Here is a 21,215-nt window from a genome sequence, read left to right as displayed (position 1 = left end):
AGTTTGACCTCAATACAGGGTAAAATTTTAGAAACAATTATCAAGAAGTCCATTTGTGAGAGACTGGCAGAAGGCATGATGCTGAAGGATAGCCAACATGGATTTGTTGCAGACAGGTCCAGTCTAACCATAGGTGACCCCCTGGAATTTGCCCTCATTTGCTGGGGAGTGGGGAATGTGGGTGCTGCCCCCCCCGTGAAGTGATGATGGCACTTTGGGTTTTTACGGCAGCAGTTCTGGTTTGCCACTGGCATTTCTGGGGTTGGCAATAAGCCACTGGTGCCCCCCACCCCGAGCCAGACCTATGTGTCTGACCAACCATGTCTCCTTCTATGATCAAGTAATGAACAGCTTAGATGTGGGAAATGTGGTTGACGTCATACTTGGATTTTAAAAAGGACATGGTCTCCCATGATACTCTTATGAAAAACCTGGGGGATTGTGGGCTGGCAGAGTCCATGGTCAGGTGGGTTGGGAACTGGCTAAGGGTTTAAACCCAGAGAGTGTCAGTGGACAGATCTGTATCTTCTTGGTGGGAGGTGGCCAGTGGTGTCCCACACAGTTCAGTTCTTGGCTCCATGCTGTTCAACATCTTTATCAACAATTTAGATGACAATGTGGAATGCACACTGGACAAGCTTGTGGATTATATGAAGTTATGGGGGAAAGAGGTCATGCTAGGGAATAAGATGCAGATCCAAGCAGACCTGGACAAGCTGGAAAGATGGGCAGAGTGGAACTGGATGCAATTCAACAAGGATAAATACAGAGTGCTTCATCTGGAGAGAAGTAACCAGCATGTAACAGAGGGCCTTCTCAGGGCTGATTTGCCTTTTGCCCACCCACCTGTTTCTGGGTCAACTGCCCACCCTTCTGTCCTGACACACCTTGTTGTTATCTAGTTAATGATCTTAATTAGGCGGGAGGCTGCCCATTTTCTTGCCCTGATGCCAGGGGGTGCTATCTGCGGCTCTGTACCTCCTCTACACCACAGTCCATGCCTTGCAAATAGCATCCACAGATGTTAATCTTACTGGCCCCACACTGGGCCCCAGAATCCTCAAATCAGGACCCCTCTAAGATCCCTCCATTCAGGCAGCCAACCCTGCCTTCATTCGGGCTACCTAGCTCCCTGAAACTGTTTCCCCACTCAGGTGTGGTCCCCACAGGACTTTTGGCTACACAGGCCCTGGCCTCACTTCCAAGGCCAGTTGGAAACCCCAGGCCCTTCTAGCTCTGGGGCGTCCCTTGCAGTGGGCCCCTGGGCCTTTTGACTGGTCTGGTCCTGACTCCAGCATTGACCAGTCAAGGGTATTCTACATCAGGACTCTGAGCCTCTATTCCACTCTCTGGGGTCTGCCCTCAGGACCCTACTAGCGGGTGACCCACCTGGTTATGGGATCTGGGGTTATGGTGCCCTGACCCGCCTTTCATAGTTGGTATGGTTGGAAGGGACCTGAGCAGATCATCAAGTCTGACTCCCTCCCATGGCAGGAAAGAGTACTGGGGTCAAACAACCCTGGCAAGGTGTTCATCCAGCCTCCTCTTAAAGACCCCCAGGGTAAGAGCCAGCACCACTTCTCTTGGAAGTAGGTTCCAGATCCTAGCTGCCCTGACAGTGAAGTAGCGACTTCTGATACTGGGGTTTCACCGGGGTGGTAACTGGCCTGGCATTTCCTGGGGGCTCTCATGCCATTGAGAGCCCCACCAGGGCACCCACTCCTGGCAGTGCAGTTTTAGTTCATGCCCAGGACCAGGAGCCTCTTAGCCATCCCCTATAGCTCCTCCCTTACCTCCAGAGTGTTCCATGAAGCCTTGCAGCCAGGCAGTGTTTCTGCCTAGCCTGCCAGCAGCAAAGTTCTCTGCTTATATAGGCAGCCCTGAATCTAAAAATGGCTGCCACAATCAGGCACCTGCTGGCTGCTTGACTTAGGTCTTAAAATGGCAGGCACAAAGAGTGCCCAGACACACAGTGACATGAATATAGCTTAGGAGGAGATGTCCTGGCCAGCACAATGGCTAAAAGGGACCTTGGGTTATGGTTGATCACAAGATGAATGTAAGCCATCACTGTGATGGTGCAGCCAACAGAACTAATAGCATACCGGGACACTTTAGCCATTGTATCATGAGAAGGGCTAAGGAAGTGGTACTTCTTCTCTACTTGGAGTTGGTGAGACTGCAGCTGGAGTACTGTGTCCAGTTGTGGTTGTCACACTTCAAAAAAGACATGGAGAATCTTGAAAGGGTCCAGAGAAGGGCCACAAGAATAATTAACTGTCTAGAGGATAAACCTTATGAGGAAAGACTAAGGAATCTGGGACTGTTCAGCCTGGGGAAGAGAAGACTGAGGGAGGGACTTGGTGACAGTCTATAAGTATGCAAGGGCTGAATATCAAGAGCTGGGAGAAAAACTGTTCAGTAGGGTGCCTGGTGGAGGACAAGGAGCAATGGCCATAAACTGCTAGAGGATGGTTTTAGGTTGGATGCAAGGAAGAACCTATTTACTGTAAGGGTTACCAGAATCTGGAATAGACTTCCCAAGGAGGTGGTCAGGGCCAGCACGTCATTTTTGGGGCCCCTTGCAAGATATAGTTTTGGGGCCCCCTGATGCAAAGAAGCTGTCAGGAGGTGGGGCGAATAGGGTGGCGAGTGACTGCAGAAGCTGGTGGTGGTGCTGAAGTGTTTACAACATAGCCAGAGAAAGAAAAAAAAATTGGGGGGGCTGAGTGTGCATGTGCACATGCCCCCAGCATGGGAAAGTCTTTGGGGGGAGGGGAAAGGGCCAGCGGGGAGCAGCATGGCATTGCACTTTGCTGGCCCCAGCCCTGCACTGGCCTTGGCCCTGGCTGCCTCCTGGCCCTGGCTGCATTGGCCCTGGCCACTGGCTCTAGCTGCCTCCCCTCCCCTCCCCACCCCATCCCACCTGTGCACTGCCCAAGGAGGGGGGGGGGTCCAGAGCCAGGGGCCAGAGTGGGGCCAGCCTCGGCTGCACTGCTGGGCTGCAGGGCTCCCAAAAACAGTGGGTGCCACCATGTGTGTCCTGCCGCTGGACGGGCTTGGCAGTCAGGCACATGGCACCATGGTGCACTGCTTTTGAAGGAGTGGCAGCGAGGTACAGAGGCAAGGCGCATAGTGCAGCTGGAGCCCACCCTTGCCCCATGCAAAGATTGGGGGGTACGTGCTTCCTTTCCCTCCCTCCAGTTGGCTGACCAGTGCCACATGTCTGGAGGAGCTGCCAGGCTCCAATTGTCCCACGACTCGGCCCAGCCAAGGCCCAATTCACCGTGAATGAAGCCCCAGCCAGGCTGGGTTGTGAGGCAATCAGAGCTTGGTTTCTCTTCCAGGGCCATGGTGTTGGGGAGCCAGGTGGAACTCCTCCTTCCCCCTCCCCCTTAGCTCTCTGCAGTGTGTGCAGTGGTGGGACCCACTTCCTGGATGAGTTTCCAGACTCTGATTATCCCATTGCCTGGCCTGGCTGGGGCCCCATTCATGGTGAATGGGGGCCAGGCTGGGTCATGGGACAATCCCCATAGTGTAGCAGGGAGTGGGGCAGGGGTGAACAATTCACCCTGCCTGTACTCCACTTTCTTCTGCACTGTGGGGGGGGTCTTGATTTGACCCCATCCTCCAAGCCCAAGGTGATAAAGAAAGAAGATTAAAAGAAACGTATCTGCCTGCATGCAGCTGGGCTAGCTGCAATGCTGGATGCAAGTGCAGGGTATCTGAGTATACGCACCCTTCCCCGCCCACTGCAGCTTCCCATTTCTGGGCTGCCCTAAAGCTGTGCCTGCTGCTGCTGTCTGTTTGGGGCAGCTCAGCCCTGTTAGCCCCCCACTTCCACTGCCTGCGGTTCATGGCTACAGGGGGCTCTTGTCTGCAGGCCCCTGTGTGGCTGCAGGTTTCACAGGATAGGATGGGCTGGCTCTGGAGATGGTGCAATCCCAACCTTGGAAGTCCTCAAGAGGAAACTGGACAAACATCTTGCTGGGATCATTTGATTTCAGCAGTATTCCTGCCCAGGGCAGGGTGGTTGGACTCAAAGACCTTTCAAGGTCTCTTCCAGTCCTCAATTTCTATTATTCTAATTTCTATGATATTTAATTTCATGAAGAGTTTGTCAGCACCAGAAAATTAATTCAGATTTAAGTAAGGCATGAATTTAAAGAGGTATAGCTGTTCTGGTTTGCTCTTCTTTTGGGTGCACAGTTGGCCACAGAGGGAGTTTTTCAGAAATAGTTTATTCTAGAATAAGTTCTTATGTATGCAGATTTTAAAAGCAATGAAATTTTTTCCTGAAATATAAAGTAACTTTCAACAAGGAAAAGTTCTCACAATGTGGTATTATGCAAATGCTACTTTACGTTGTTATTTAAATCAATGGCAGCCCAGCTTAACTGTACTTTCTATGCAAATAAAATGGAAAATGTTTGTGTACTCTTAATATTTTGTGGGAAAAAAATTATATAGGCTCATGCTGCCACTTTTTTTTAGACTGTTTTGTTCTATATGACCATAGAGCAATGGTGTATACATAGTTCTTTATTTCTCGTGCACACATGGATACTTGTGAATAATGCAAGGTCATCACAAACTCATGCCAATAAAATCTCTATCCCACACCACACCTATATAGAATATGTGATGATGTGCCATGGGATAAGATTTTATTGATATGAGTTTGGGATGAGCTCACATTATTCACTACTAGCCAAAAGAGTGTATGTGTATGTGTTTCTCTTAGAAATAAATAGGGAAATCATAGTAATTTATTGGATAAATTTTACTGTTTTTTCTATATTTGACTTTCATATTAAAAAAACCCTTGTGATTTATCCAATATAATTTTTGGTTAAAATATTTGTAGTATCTTTATGTGAATAATTTTTGGTCTTTCTTTTAGCTCTCTTCATTGCAGTTATTCAGTAGCTGCTATGTCATAATATCATAAAATCATGGATTCTAATTGTAAAGACCTTACAAGAAGAGAATACCAGATACTTCAGAAAAATTAACCTAACATTCATTCCATAGATAATAAAGTCTCATTTCAAATGCTTAGTGTCTTCTGAGCTACTAGATCTAGAAACAAATTTAGAGAAGGCATAACAGGGAGTCATAGCTAAAGCCACCTATTCAAATCCTAGGGCTAGGATTATTCCTTTCCTTTTTCTGAATCTTGCCTCTGGTGTGAATCAAAACAATGTGTTTTGGGGAAGAGAGGAAGGATTTCACATTTGGAAAAAATCATAAATTGTTTTGTGTCATTTTTTAAATCAAATGGTAAATGTTGTATAGGGGATTAGAGGTTTGGAATCCTAGCAGTAGGCCAGCTGAAGATGGATGGGTGGGAAAAACGTTGGTGAGGAGTACAAGGTGCAGGATAGAAGTAGTTCAGAACTTACGAGTATCTATGGTGATACTGTCCATGTGATTAGTTATAGATCGCTAAGGTAAATTTAATTTAACATTTACCTTTGATAGGCTCCTGTGTGCTCTGCTTATTCATTCATTCCACAAATGTAGATTAAAAATTCCAAGCCTCTGAACAGCTTTAAAAGCAACAATCTTAAAGGCTAGGGACAGAGATTACATATAAACTGGCTTAAGTGATCAGAAACTGGTTTAAACCTGTAACAGAACAGATGTTCAGTGCACATAAACCAATTTGAAAATGGCTGAAACCGGTTTGAGATAAATCTGGTTGAATGTAGTATCAGACTTATCTGATTTGGCTCAAACCAGTTTATGCAATGTCTGCCCAAGACCCTTTGCTGGTTTAAGATAAACCAGACACCCCCAGCATCTCGGCATGCTGTCTGGGCTGGGTGGGGCTCTCTGCTCTACAGCAGGGCTGGCCCCTCCCCTCTACTCCCTGGCTGCCACTCAGCAGTGACTTGCAGGCAGAGCAGGATCTGCCTGGCTTCTCTTTGCTCAGCAGGGATTATCCTCTCCTCTCCTCCGCTTTACACAGATACCTCAGCATTAGCTAGCAAACCACATGCTGGGTATAGTCCATGCGATGTGGCGAAATCAACAGATAGCTGGTAATGTCCCTCTGTTGTGTTCTTAATGGGGTGATAAACAATGTTACCAATTCTCTGCTGGGCTAATCAGTGTGTCCTGTTAGGGTCTGGTCACACCCCTTCTCAGCTTAATACTGTACAAGGGAAGGGAGGGCTGCTCTAGTGCCCCCCATCTTCTAGCCTGAGCCACTGCAGGCATGTGCCTGCATGTATGGGATGTCTATATAGCTATAAGGTGATTTAACCTGGCCTGGAAAGATTGGATCAATTCAGGCTCAGGCTTTTCGAATGTCTGCCCCTAGCCAAAATGTTGCTTTCCTTCCCACATGTAAAAATTCTTTCCTACTTGCCCTTCACTTTAAATTACAGAGTTGTTAGAAGGGTGTAGGTTGTAGCCGTGTTGTTCTAAGGACATAGGCAGACAAGGTTCTTTGCTTGAATCTGATATCTTTTATTAGACCAACTTAAATAGTTGGAAAACAGTTGTTTGGCTTCTTTCTTTTCCATGTTGTACAGTTTCTCTCTCCCTGCCCATCTCTCACTCATTGACTCCTCCATCTACATTTTCACTGACTACCTGTCTTGTATGCAGACCAGCCCATCCTCTGGCTTCTTTACTTTTTATTCCATCCAGGAAGAGCACACACCAACTGCTGAAACTTCCCCAGCCTGACACTGGGTTTTTGAATCCAAAAGCTTGCTTAATAATTGTTTTCCAGCTATTTAAGTTGGTCTAATAAAAGATATCAGATTCACGCAAAGAACCTTGTCTGCCAGAGTTGCTAGAAGATGTTTCTGGATGGGCAATATTTAGTCTTGAACCAATGATAGATTGAAGGTCTGATGTCTAATGAAGCACATCTTAGTTAGAAAAAGGAAGCTTTATTCCCATTGGAAAAAGCTGAGAAATACCCATCTTTAATGGAATAAGGTGTTATTTTCTAGCCTTGGTCAGTCACAAGATGTCTGACCTTGAAAACAATACTCTGATTTGTGAGGCAGCTATTTTTTTAGTTCAGTTTTAAAGAATCCCAAGATATATTTATTTTATGTGCTTTATATAAGAACAGTAAAAATAAAACCTCTCCAAAATGTACTCAATCCTAAATACTGCTAGAGAAATATTCCAGAAACAGGGGGCGTGCTCAGGCTACTACAAATTATCAAATGATAAAGGGAAGCACTATAGTGAAGGAGAAGGAAAAAACAACACAACTTTTAAAAATGATTCATAGTATTTTGTCAGATCCTTGGTCAAGGGGATGCATGATTTTTTTTGTGTTTTCACAGCACTTGAGATGATTGGGTTCTGGCCCATGATAGGATGTTGGTACAAGTAAATAACAATCATAATAACAGTTACATACATAGATATTTACTAACAAAGGCCAATGTTTCATATATACCCAAGCAATGAAATACATTAAAAATTATCCTACATGTCAGTCCACTGCTACAGTAGTCTAATAGATGGTTTGTGTGTCAGGAGGAGGAGGAGGATCCTTTCACCTTTTTCATTAATTTCGTTAAGTGTTGTTCAGGGCCCCAAGCAGAGTAGAATAGGAATCACTTGGTCCATTTATACGCTGAATAAATGGAATAGAATCTGTTTCTAGATGGGATGCATGGAGGAGTCATGCTTGTTACAGATTCCACAAGATTACTTATAATTTGCAGTTCCTCTCATGCTATTGATATCAACATTATGATATATTTTAAAATATAATAATCAATTTAATGTTTTTTCAAAACTCCTACAGTTGGCCCATAAGTTCCAGTTACTAGTTCTGTGCCTGTTAACATGGGGTGGATTTGAGTAGATGATCAAGAAATAAAAGATTCTATATTCTCTTAGTGAATGTCTCAGGCCTGCAGCGTACTGTAACAGCAGCAGCACTTTTGGGCTACTTGTTTGATGCTATCTTGTGAGATCCTCTTTATGGGAGTGTCCAATTTGAGGTCAGATTTTATAAATCAGCCTCCTCACTGATGCTTCCTAAATGCCCATGCAAGGTTGTGAATAGCAAGCTTGATCTTAAAGCCATCATTTGAACCAGACAATGAAACTGTACACAGTTCAGTGTGGAGCACCAGGTGGAAAACTCTTGATGAATTTCCTTAATGTATCTGTGGAACTAATTTAGTGAATTATGCCTCTCACTTTAGATTACTGTTGGCTTTGCAATATTTTTGGTAGGAGGGGACCACATTCCATAAAGACTTTTGTCTTCTACCCTCCCGTATATTTTGGTAGCAGTATGCAATGTGAAGTACTATTCAAGTAAGTTCCCCCATTTTTTACCAGTCAAGCATAACTGCTTTCAGATCTTGGGGCTAGAATGATGACAGACCTCATGGGCTACTGGTGCCTCCTGACTCTGGGGGGTGGGGGTGGGGCACCAGAGGCTGATCGCCAGCCCAGCTGGGGGGTCTCCCCATGGCTGATTGCCGACCTTGGAAACGCCAAGGGCAAAACTGAAAGTGCCTTTTGAAAAACCAGAAGGGGTGGGGGGCAGCACTCCCCACTCTCTGGTTAGCGAGGGCCAATCTCAGGAGGGGCACATGCCTCCCCCTCCTCCCCATGCCTCCCTATGTTTCACCTATGACAGACCTTATACTTATGATTCCTTATGTCCTGCCAGTGAATAAGAGCCTTTGGGTGGGCATGAATTCCACTGCCAAAGCAGTGTAAAAGGGGTCTTAATGAAATGAGGATCTGTCCCAGCATCCCAAGAAATTCAAGGATTTTAGGCTCACTCTTTCTTTGTTTTAAATAAACCATTCAGAGCTGAGATCAGCTGTGTTTTCTCTTTCTGTCCATTTCAAATTTTCATCTTGATTGGAGGACTGCCTAAGTGATGAGGGTGAATCCATCCCATCTTCCAGGTCATTGATGAAGATAGTGAACAAAACCGTGCCCAGGACCAACCCCCGAGGCACTCTACTTGATACAAACTGCCAGCTAGACATCAAGCCATTGATTACTACCCTTTGAACCTGATGATACTCCAGTTTTCTACCCACCTTACAGTCCGTTCGTCCAATCTGGACGATTCCTTAGCTTGCTTGCGAGAATGTTGTGTGTGACCATATTAAAAGCCTTGCTAAAGTCAAGGTATATCACATCCACTTCTCTTCCCACATCCACAGATCCAATCATCTCATCATAGAAGACAATCAGGTTGGTCAGGCATGGCTTGCCCTTGATGAATCCATGCTGATTGTTCCTAAACACTTCCTTCTCCTCCAAGTGTTTAGAAATGGATTCCTTGAGGACCTGCTCCATGATTTTTCCAGGGACTGTGGTGAGACTGACCAGTATGAAGTTTGCTGGATCCTCCTTCTTTCCTTTCTTTAAGATAGGCACTATATTTGCCCTTTTTCAGTCATCCAGGCCCTCTCCCAAATGCCATGGATTTTCAAAGATAATAGCCAGTGGTTTGGCAATCACATCTGCCAACTCCCTCAGCACCCTCAAGTGCATTGTGCCTGGCCTCCATGGACTTGTACACATCCAGCTTTTCTATATATTCCCCAACCTGTTCTTTCACTACTGTCAGCTACTGACCTATTTGGGGCAAGAATCCTGGTGTCCTTTCTCAGAGAAAAATCCCACTATGTCAATGGGAGTTTTGCCTGAGTAAAATTCCAGGATTTGTCTCTTTGTTCTCAGGGATGGGAACTCTTATTTTCCACTCTGAGCTTTCATTTGGCCTCACAGTACCTTGGCTCACATGGTTTTCAATAAGCATTTGGCAGCTGTATTGGCACACTGCCAGCATCATAGGATTAATAGTTATCCCTACATGGACATTTGGCCTTCCTCAAGTCATCATAGCTATTTCTAGCTTATTATCTGAACTGTAAAAGTTCTTCCCATTTTCAGACAAAGAACTTAATTCTGAATTGCACTTGTTTTTACTCTGAAGTGTAGCACTATTCCTCATTTGTATGATTATAGAAAAAATCAGAATGAGGCTCAAACTTCCCAAAATCTATAGCACTTATGCACTGTTTCATGTAACATACGCTTGAAAAGAATATATTTCTCCCAATCTATCAGCCTCAACAGAGTCTATAAAAATATATGAGAGAAGTTTCCAGTCCAGGTGTGGATCCACAACTTGAAGACACAAGGACACCAGAATCTTTTACCTTGACAACTGATTTAATAGCAAAATTGAACAAAGCTTGCCCCAAAATTAACAAAAGGCATATACAAAATGAAAAGGACCTTCGCGATCTCTGGGTTTTTGTCTTGATTTCAGCATAATTGTTTACTCCTGTTCTCATTTGTTCCTCTCCCTGTCTTCCATTTAACAAAAATTTTGGCAATGGCTCTGGCCTCCTGTCCCAGATATTCCAAGTTGCCTTATTTAGAAGAAAGAATGTTTAGTCGGCTTGATAAGGGGTGCCAGACGCCTCAAAAGCTTATTTGCTAACATTTCTCTTGAAACAAGTTTCATCTCCATACTTTCCATCATTGATCTCTTTTTTTTTGTCCTTATCCTTTCCCCTTTAAACTTAGAATCGTAGGAAACTGGAATGGAAGGGGCCTCAGGATGTCACTTAGTCCAGACCACTGCTCAAGGCAGGATCATTCCTATCCAAACCACCCCATATTACCCCATCTCTAACCTATTCTGAAAACCACACAAAAAACTCTGTCACACAGCTACAAGGCATATTGCCCTCACACCTCAAGAACACCCTAATGTGTCATATGTAAAGCAGGGGGATATAAGTAATGGTCTTAAATAGCAACAAGAAGGATTTAGGTTAGGCATTAGGGAGAACTGTACAACTGCCACACACTAGAATAGATCACCTAGGGAGGCTGTGGAAATTCAATCACTGGAGGTTCTGGAGAACAAGTTTGATCAACATCTATCAAGAATTGTTTAGGTTTAGTTGATCCTTTCTTCTGGGAAATGTGTGGGCAGGGATCTCTGCCAGGTGGATGCACTCTGTTCGCGTGGCTCCCGACTGGTCTCCATGGAGTCCCCAGGGTTTTTGGCCGGTGACAGTAAGAGGCTATGATTGGTGCTGAGGCAGAGTCCTGGTTCTGTGGGCAGGGACAGGTGCTGAGCACGTTGTGGATCTGCCCCAGCTTTGATCCCACACTGTCATGACCCCAGGATCCCGGAGTCTCCATAGAAACTGTTTGGGAGCTGTGCAGGCAGAGTGTGCAGCCGTACAGGTGAGGAGTTATGTCCAAGGTTAGGGCAGGGATCTTGGAGGAGTGACAGGGTAGGGTCCTGTCTGGGGCAGAGCCATGATGTGTTCCCTGTATGCTCCTACCTGCAGAATCTGTGCTTATCACAGGGGCATGTGGGAGCAGATTGCAGCTCTTCCCCAGGCCCCAGCCCCATGCTGTCACCACCCTGTGACCCCACCCTATGACCTTGGCCTCACTTGCTCCTCCTGCTCCTGAACATGGCTCCCAACCTGCCCATGTCCACATGCTACATAGGGAGTTTTAGTGAGTAGTTGCAGTGAGAAAGTGGGTGCTGACCTGGCCTGTGACACCTTAATAAAACTTCCTATGTTGCCTGCAGGCCCAAACAATTGTCCACCCCTGGTATGGAGCTTTGTTGGAGATATGTTTTGGTGGCAGTGGTGCAGTCAACAGCAGTGTTAATTCCTGCAGCTTCCTAAACCAACACAGCAGCTCAGGCACCCATGGCAGTTAATACTGTCACTGCTTGTCCTGCTGCTGGAGGTGGGCCTGGATGAGATCTGGTGAATAAAAAGCAAAGCAAGCTTTACTGTCGAGCTCTAGAGGGATTGTCCCAGCTGTATTTGCTAACAATTCTATTGCTCTAAAAGATGGAAGAATTTAGAAGCATGGAAAAAGTTGCCACATTCAAAGAAGGTTTCTTATCATCAGAGGAGTCAAGTTTTGAAATGGTCTTCCAAGCCAAGTGGTGTGAGGCAAGGAACCTGCACCTCTTTGAGATTAAACTGGACATGTTTTTGGAAAGGATGATATGATAGGACAGGGAGTTCTGCCCCCACCAGTCAGTGTGTGAGATGTGGAGTCGCATGTTTGTGGTCTCCAGGTTGGAAAGCATCTGATAATGTCAAGTGTTAGGCTTTGCTGGTTTCCACTTGGGACCAGGAAGGAGTTTTTTTCCCCCCATCATGAATGTTACTGACTTCTGGAGGTATCTTTTTTACTTCCTTTGAGGCAGTGGGGCATACACCACAGTGAAATCTTTTGATTAGGATGTGCTGATTTGCTGAGTAGTTATAGAAAATGCAGAGGTTCCTAGCTATAGCCTGTTGCTTTTCTGTTTAACATTGTACCGATCAACAAATTTAGGGGCAGAAAAGAATTCCTCCCTAACCCAGATCGGCATATAGGGATTTTTGCCTTCCTTTGTAGTATGTGCATGGTATTTTTTGAACATCTTCTGAGTGTGTAATAATCAACTACTTTTCTTTTGCCACAGTGGCAGGATAGTTATTGTGCTCTTGTCTACCCTGGACTCACCTGCATTGGATGTTCTCAATGCTTCAGATATTGTGCCTTGTTGGTATGGATAAAGGTTTGAGGTAGTGTTTCAGGGGATTCCTTTGGTTAATGATTACCTTTGACCACAGGAGACTGTACTCAGTGGCCCAGTAGGCCACTTCCAGTCTCTTGGCATAAAGTTCTTTAATACACTGCATGCCTATTGCCATTTCTAGCACCCAAACTAAAAGTTCTGGGATAATCCTTGGTCATGACCACTTACTCCAAAGCGCAGATTTCTGTTGTTTTAGCTATAGATTTTCTGAGCAGCTGAAGGCAGATATCTTCTGCATATCAGCCATAGACACAGACACAGTCACAGAGTCCAAGAAGGTGTGACAACATTAATTTAATATAACTGAAAATGAAAATGTGTAGTCACTTGCCTGTGCAACAAGTGTTGTATCATTTAAGAAAACTATGACTTGGAAATGTCATTAATGAGTGATAAAAACAGAACAGTAGGTAGAACCAAGTGTGGCTGTTCCTGTATGGCTTGCTGTGGCAATGCTCAAAGAAGCATTCAGTGAGATGGTTTAGACAAGGATGACCCTGTCTTGATCAGGAGCTTGAACTAGATAGCCTCATTAGAGCTCTTCTAGCCCTGATTTTCTATGGTTCTACAGTGTTCTATCTCTCCTTGCACTTTCATGAGGATGACCACTATCACCTTCATGCACCCTTTTGCCAAAAGCAAGCAATTAGTATTAAAACAATGACTAAAAACATGATTAGTTTCTTGCTAGGTTTTGTGATGAGAGGTGCATGTTTGTGAGAATATAAAGCCAAATCAGGAAGGCAAAAGTGCAACTGGAGTTGCAGCTAGCAAGGGATATGAAGGGTAACAAGAAGGGTTTCTACAAGTATATTGGTAGCAAGAGGAGGATCAGTGAAAGCATGGGACCCTAACTGAATGAAGGAGGAAACCTTGTGACAGATGATGCAGAAAAGGCTTAAGTGCTCAATGCCTTTTTCACCTCAGTCTTCACAGGCAAGGTCAGCTCCCATACTACTGCACCAAGGAGCACAATTTGGGGAGAAGGTGAGCAGCCAATAGTGGTGAAAGAATAGGTTAGGGACTGTTTAGAAAAATTGGGCATATACAAATCCATGGGGCCAGATGTGATGCACCTAAGGGTGCTGATGGAGTTGGCTGATGAGATTGCAGAGTCACTAGCCATCATTTCTGAAAACTCATGGCAATGAGGAAGGTCCTGGATGATTGAAAAGGGCTAACATAGTGCCCATGTTTAAGAAAGGAAAAAAGGAGAATCCGGGGAACTACTCAGTCCATGGAAAAATCATGGAGCAGATCCTCAAGGAATCCATTTCTAAGTACTTGGAGGAGAAGAAGGTGATTAGGAGCAGTCAGCATGGATTCACCACGGGCAAGTCATGCCTGACCAACTCGATTGCCTTTTGTGATGAGATGATTGGCTCTGTGGATGTGGAGAGACCCATGGATGTGGTATAAATTGATTTTAGCAAGGCTTTTGATATGGTCTCTCACAATATTCTTGTAGGCAAGCTAAGGAAGTGCGGACTGGATGAATGGACTGTAAGGTGGATAGAAAACTGGCTGGAGCATTGGGCTCAGCAGCTAGAAATCAATGGATCAACGTTTAGTTGGCAGTCAGTATCAAGTAGAGTGCCCCAGGGGTCTGTCCTGGGGCTGGTTTTGTTTAATGCCTTCATCAATGACCTGGAAGATGGCACAAAGTGTACCCTCAGCAAGGTTGGAGATGACACCAAGCTGGGAGAAGTAGTAGGGCTGACTATTTTGATGGGATAGTGTTTCATTTCAAGTTTTGTTTAGTTTTGATACCACTGTTCTGTTTTGTTTAATCAAAATTGTTTTGCTGTTTCGATGTTTCACCCATAGCCTACAATGGGGAATCACAAAACTGCCTATAACTTTGTCATTTCTTGCCTGATTCAAAGGAAAACACCAGGGAGGGTAGCCCCTGCTGAGGCCATGAAGCCTGCCAGCTTTCAAGGAGATAGGTGCAGGGGTTTCTGGGAACCTACACCTCAAGCTGCTAACAAGCAAAACTCGTGTGGGGGGGGTGTGTGTGTGTGTGTAAGGCACAGCTGTTTTTTTGTCCCTCCCCCAGAGCACTGGGATTGGAAGGGACCTCAGGGATGGATCAGTTATTGGCCAGCTACACCGTCAATATCAGAGCAGTCCTTCCTCCTCCCTCTCTTTTCTTTTTGTTTCCCTAAAAGCAAGCCCAGCTTTGAAACTTGAAACTTTCAAAAAGTTTCGAGTGCTCTCATTTTGTTTTGAGACTGTTTCGAAGCCTGTCATTTAGTTTTGATTTCACTGTTTTGAGCTTGAAGTGAGTCGAAAAAGTGTTGAAATGAAACACCTGGAAAAATTTTGCTCAGTCTTAGTAGATACACTGGAGGGTAGGGCTCGGATTCAGAATGACTTAGACAAATTTGAGGATTAGCCCTAAAGAAATTTCATGAGGTTCAACAAGGACAAGTGCAAAGTTCTGCACTTAGGACGGAACAATCCCATGCACCAGTACAGGCTGGGGGCTGACTGGCTGGATAGCACCTCTGCAGGAAAGGACCTGGGGGTTACAGTGGTCCATAAGCTGAATATGAGCCAACAGTTTGCCCTTGTTCCAAAGAAGGCTAATGGCATACTGGGCTGCATTGGTAGGTGTGTTGCCAGCAGGTCAAGGGAAGTGATTATTTCTCTCTCCTGAGCAGTGGTGAGGCCACATATGAAGTACTGTGTTCAGTTTTGGGCCCCCCACTACAGAAAGGATATGGAAAAATTGGAGAGAGTCCAGTGGAGGGCAACAAAAATGCTTTGAGGGGCTCGGGGACATGACTTCTGAGAAGAGGCTGAAAAAAAAATTTGAAGAAATTGTCCCATAAACCAAATCTCAGAACCCTCTGCAACCCACAAAAGATTGTACATGTAGTGGACAATGGGAAGATTGGGGCAGTTGAGGGCTATTGATCTAGGTTATGCTTTCAAAGCATTTTTTAATTGCTTCCTTGCCATATAGCAAATTGTTTATCTTGTGCAGAATGTGGTTTCTTTGTAGTAGGTAACTTTACGGATAATATTTTTAACATGTTCTTTCTCCCTTTTCACCATCAAATATGCATCAAGGACTATATGAAGGTTTGACTGATGTTTCCATGTAGATAAAATGTTGAGTGTTCTGCCAGTGTTTTGATCTTCAAATATTGTGACTGTGTATTGATTGTGTTTCATGGTTCTCTGACTGATGACAAATTGTGTCTTGATGTATTTGTGGTGTTTGGATTTACTTTAAGGGATCATCTTTTAAAATATTTCTGGCCATAACCAGGTTTTGCTTTGACTTGTTTCAGGAACACCCCAGACCAGAATATGAAACCAAACTGCTACAGAAAAAACTCAAAAATGAAAAAAATTCAGATGATAGCATAAGTGAGGTAAGATGCATATATTTGCTTCCACTTTTCACTTGCATTTGGTCTGTATCTTATGAATATCTGTATCATTATATCTCCACTGATCATTTTGTAAAGCTGTCTCATTGATGTTACTTGCCTCTTGCTGAATCTGAGCAAGGTTCTTAGAACTACCTTTATGCTTGTTCTGTGTCCTGTCCTCCAGGACAGTGGACTGGGAGTGCAGGGTCTAACGAGGAGAACAGTGCATGAACAGTGAAAATAATTATCTGGGGTTTGACACTTTCACAAATGTTGAAGTATCCTTGGTTTAGTAATTTCATTAACGTCAGGTAACTGGCTGACTGGCATACTGTGCTAGTGGTTTTATAATAAATACATCTAGACAGTGATAGCAGCATCTTATAAATGGAAGAAAATACATAAATGTATCATATTGTTTAAATTATAAGGTGTGCATAGTTTTCCCTGACTCAAGAACTTATTCCCATTCCCTTCTTGTAAAAGTCTGATTGAGGTCTATTTCTTGGGCAGTCATAAGTCTCTATAGATTCTCTGCATTGGTTCTGGCTAAAACATAACTTACATTTTGTGTGCCATATGTGACAGCTAAGTCAAGGTATTCAGAAACATGTCCAATTTCAATGATGAAGGAGACTCTTTACCATGTTTATGTGTTGAAAGGAAACAGTGTTCCAACTGGAGATAACTCCAGAATTCAAGGCTGCCGAAAACTATTTGATTTTGAATCATAGACAAGAATTTAACCATCCCTTTTTCCTATGGATCACTATTAAGGTTTTGAAGCATAGCCCATGAGCGAGCCAGCTTAATAAAGCTACCTGCCACTTGATGGGCCTGCCCTAATGCTCTCTGGAGTCAGTGGAAAAGCTCCCAATGACTTCAGTGGACATTGGATCTGACCCAATGTGAACAGGGAGGTTTGCCAGACAGGAGCTCAGAAACAGAAGTCCAGAGAGCTCTTCTATTGGGCATGGAACAATTCTTTAGGTATCCCAAGTGAGAAATTAAACACTGTAAAAGATGAAGAGAGGAGCTGCTGTGCAGCTCTCTCTTGTTAAAAGTGAGCGAAAATTAGTAATAAGTGCATGATTGATGCTGCAAAATATTCCATTTTTGTTGAAGCTGAGCAATGTAATTAGCCAGTTTAAATAGGGCATGGATATCCCATTAGTATCCTTGATTAGAAATTAAATTACTGTAAGAGAAACAAATTAATTATGGCTAGAGTATAGATCAGAGTCTGAGAAGCAATTTAAAGACCCAAAAGTACACAAAGAGGAAGAATTCCTTTAAATGTAATATAAAAGAATTGGGCCAGGAATCGGGCCCAGGAAGCTCCGGGGGGCACCACTGTCACAGAGGGAAGGACTGGGGCTCGCTTCAGCTCAGGGGCCTCTTGGGCCGCTGGCAGTTTGCCCCTCTACTGCAGGCAGGCTCTGACTCAAACAAAAAAAAGAGAAAAAAGGAACAGGCCCCTCGTCATAATGTGACGGAAAAATTGAAACAGTGGGTTTCAGGTAAAAACCTGCTGTTTCAATTTAGGGAGCATAGAATAAAACCTTGCGGACTAAACCCCATCACATGTACAAATGCCCTTGGATCTCTGATTGGTGTTTTAATTTCAGAACATAAAGAAAATAAATTCTAGCCATTTTTAAATTATGCCCCAAGGATTAAAAATCGGAAGAGCACCTAAGTGAATTAGGGTCTGCCTAGACTGCAATAAAGAACCATACAGAGGTCCCTGGGTTTTCTCTGAGGAACCAGTTTGGGTACCAGAAGCAGTAGAGCTGTGTTAGTGTGATGTTCCACAGCTGAAAAGTGGAAGATAAGTTAACCTGGATAAATACTGTTTACAGGGCTGTTCTTCATCATCCTGCTCATTTGGCTACCGTGACTGTCTGCAAATCCTGCACTGTGTGGACCACCCCAAATGTCCCAAACCTCAGAATTGTTTTCAGACAGTCACTCTCTTACTTCATGTAATCCTTTTGCCCCCATCCTTTCTTCTCATTTAATGTAAAATGGCTTTTTCTCCCTATCAAAGCCAAATTTTATGAGACAGAGTGTGCATTTTGCAGTGCCAAGTAAATGATGGCTTTATGCTATGATATCTTGTAATGTTCCATAACAAGAAAAGATTAAATCAACAGAAAGGGGATATTCTGCACATACATTTAGCTTTGGAAGGTCCTGAGAAACTGAGCCTGAGAGATTTATCTTTCTTATGCAGCGTAAATATTTTATATATTTTTTATAGATTTTAAAAATTAATCTTACATGTTTTTCTCCTCCTGAGGAGGAGCACGTTGTGAAGTCATTAACTCAGCAGTGTTTGTGTGAGGGACTGATGTCAGGGCTCAGGTTTCTGTGAGGTCTCTGCCTCAGGACTTCCAGTTATGTGGGCAGAAGCCAGGGTTTAGGGGTTTGTCAAATTACTAGCATGGCCCATCTTGTTTGCTGGACTTCTTGCAAGGTAGAGGCCTCCCTAAAATTATTGGATCAGTACCTTCAGCTTCTTGGTCTTATGTGAATACCCAAGCTTCTGTGAGGCCTCTTTCTCTTATATTTCATTCATAATCTAATGTACAGGCATTGGCCTCTAGAAAGTCGCTCACTCAACAACTTCAGCTGGCTGCTTTGATGTGAAGACATGCCTCTATGATGTCAGTGGTCAGCACCTCATGCTTGCTATTCTTTGGTCTCAGTGGCCAGAGTTTCTAGTTTGCTTATCTGATGTGAAGCCAGGGGTTTTTGTGAAGTCTCTGGCTCAACAGTTGTGTCTTGTTGGGATAGAGATGATATCAAGGAACAGGATATTGGGAAACCCCTGGTTCAGAACATGAGAGGTCTTTATAAGATTATGGGTTTATTTCCAACATATTAATTCCTCTGTTCATGTGAATATAATTTTAATGTATTTAAACAAAGCTTTTAAAGTCAAAGTTTTGTATGTGGTGAAATTTCTGCTCACCTTACTCCCATACAAAGGCTCACCAAAAGTAATGGGGGTACTTGTGTGATTTAGGGGTTTGTAGTGTACTGCAGGAGAAAATTAACTTGGGTAACAACCCCTGTGAAGTATAATCTGAAGATGCCTATATACAGAGCTCTTTTTCCAAGATGTAGTTTTTGCTGATTTTTCTGAATATGGCAAGTTTGTGCATCAGGCATTTCACTAGTAAACATTATGAGTCACTCTACCCAAACAACAAATTCCATATCAACCTTATTAAGGTGAGTGATGTAAAGCATTGTAGATGTAATGTGTTAATTGCCCAATGGGGCTCGTGCTATAGAAAATAGCTTGTATACAAAGACTTGTTACACTATTTAATCTACCATAATGAGCAAAGAAAAGGACTTCAGTCTACAGCACACTGCATGGTTCAAGCAATTTTAATAAATATTTTATAAATTCTATTGAAAATGGGAAAGAAATTGTGAGGTCAGAGAGTACTTTCTAAGAGACTGGTGTGAATTTAGTAATAGAACATTACCCTAAGGTGCAATTGTTTGAAAAGAAAACTCATCTAAAGTTAAAGAAGTTACAGTGTTTATGTTAAATGCCTCAGGTTAAGCAGCAAGCAAACAGCACAACAAAAAAGGTAGTCATTAAGAATAATTACATGCACTTAAAAAATAATAACAAACTCCAGGGGGCTAATTCTGAAAACTTTATTTCAACAAAGCCATTTAAATTGATATTTGTAGTTGACTTCAGATAGGCCTGTATAAGTAAATGTTTACTATGCCAACTTTTACATAGCTGTCTATTCAATCAGCAGAAAATTTTCCCTTTGGTGAAGTGGAGAAGGTGGATGGCAAATATATGTATAGGTGTGTGTGTGTTCACACAGGCATATGTCTCTCCTAAGAGAGTAACATATAGAGAACAGATGGATTTGTCATAGCAAAAGAGCAAAACAAGTGATCATTTCTTTGCTGTTTTCCATATACTACAGTTGAGGTTCTTGTTTAATAAATTACAACATCTGAAGTGGGGTTAAAACTTTATATGCAATAGTTTATGCTGAGATCATTATATTTGTGTAGTATTAAATAAAAAATTGTGGACACTTCTAATCTCTCAGTGATAAGCTTGTCTCTGTATACGTGCAGTACTGACCTTTTCCACTTAAATGTACTAGTGTCAGGAAATGAAATTAGGCCCTGTTCCCGCAAATACTTATGTAGCTCCAACTCCCATTGAAGCCACTGGAAGTTCTCTCATTCATTTCAGGGAGAGAAGGATCAGACCCTGTTTCCTTTTTGGAGTTAGCTGATCTGGCAAACAAAATTATGATGGTGCATTGTATCTCGCCCATTTTGCAAGATAGCAAATAGCTACTTCCATGTCTTTCTCCAGGAAAATTTTATAATGAATAAAGGCTTGTTTCTTGGGTTGTGTGCCTGGAACAAGCCGGGAATAGTAAAATCTGGTGTTCCCTCTTGTTTTTACATCCTTTCAAATGTGCAAGTGGCATAATGAAGTCTTGAAATAAAACAGTTTGTTCAGGTGTTAATTGGAATGAACTGATATTTTAAAGATGGGATGATATATACTGAAATTACAAGATGTATTCAAATATCATGGAAAAAGAAAGGAAATTGAATAGTAGTAATGCTTTTTATGCATTGCAAAAGTGCCAGCATGATTTCTCCTGTTTAGTCAATCCTTTCTTTCATTTAACTCAGTCCTTCCAGAGAGGTAAAGTTCCCAACAGACCAGAAGAAAGGTGAGCCTTGAGGACTTAGTTCCATTAATTTTTTATCAGGATGTCCTTATTAAGTTTAATTAAATAAAGGAATCATCTTAAAGGCTTTTATAACCTAACTACAACTATCTAGTACAGGGGTCAGCAACCCTCGGCATGTGTGCCAAGCATGGCACGTGAAGCCATTTTGCTCAGCACGCCACCACCAGCCTGGGCTCTAGGCAGCTGCTGCCAGCCATGAAGCCCGGGCTGCTCCCAGCAAGCGGCTGGGTGGCTGCAAGCCCTGCTGCAAGCAAACCGGGCTCCGTGGTAGGCAGCAGCTACCCAGAGCCTCGGCTGGTTGCAGCCAGGAGGCTCCAAACATCTTCTCCGAGCTCCGGCATTAGCTCCATACCGGCGGGTGCACATGCGCCTCACAGCAGATGGTGGGTGAGGGGACTGAGGCAGCACAACCCCGGCCTCTCCCCCACTGCTGCCACAGAGCTGATGAGTGGGCTCTGGAGCCTGATG

The 21,215-nt window shown here is 43.6% G+C and overlaps 1 protein-coding gene across 1 annotated transcript in view; it reads left to right on the top strand.

Moving 5' to 3' along the window:
• ANO2 (anoctamin 2) overlaps nucleotides 1-21,215 on the top strand; it is a 302,892-nt gene that overhangs the window by 145,518 nt on the left and 136,159 nt on the right. The window contains exon 17 of the mRNA XM_019544216.1: nucleotides 15,901-15,984. Coding sequence (XP_019399761.1) covers nucleotides 15,901-15,984 — 84 coding nt within the window. The remainder of the gene's footprint in view (nucleotides 1-15,900; nucleotides 15,985-21,215) is intronic.

The sequence above is a fragment of the Crocodylus porosus genome, unplaced genomic scaffold, assembly GCF_001723895.1.
Source record: "Crocodylus porosus isolate Cpor-Errol unplaced genomic scaffold, CroPor_comp1, whole genome shotgun sequence".
Classification (NCBI taxonomy): domain Eukaryota; kingdom Metazoa; phylum Chordata; order Crocodylia; family Crocodylidae; genus Crocodylus; species Crocodylus porosus.
This window is presented reverse-complemented; position numbering and strand designations above follow the sequence as displayed.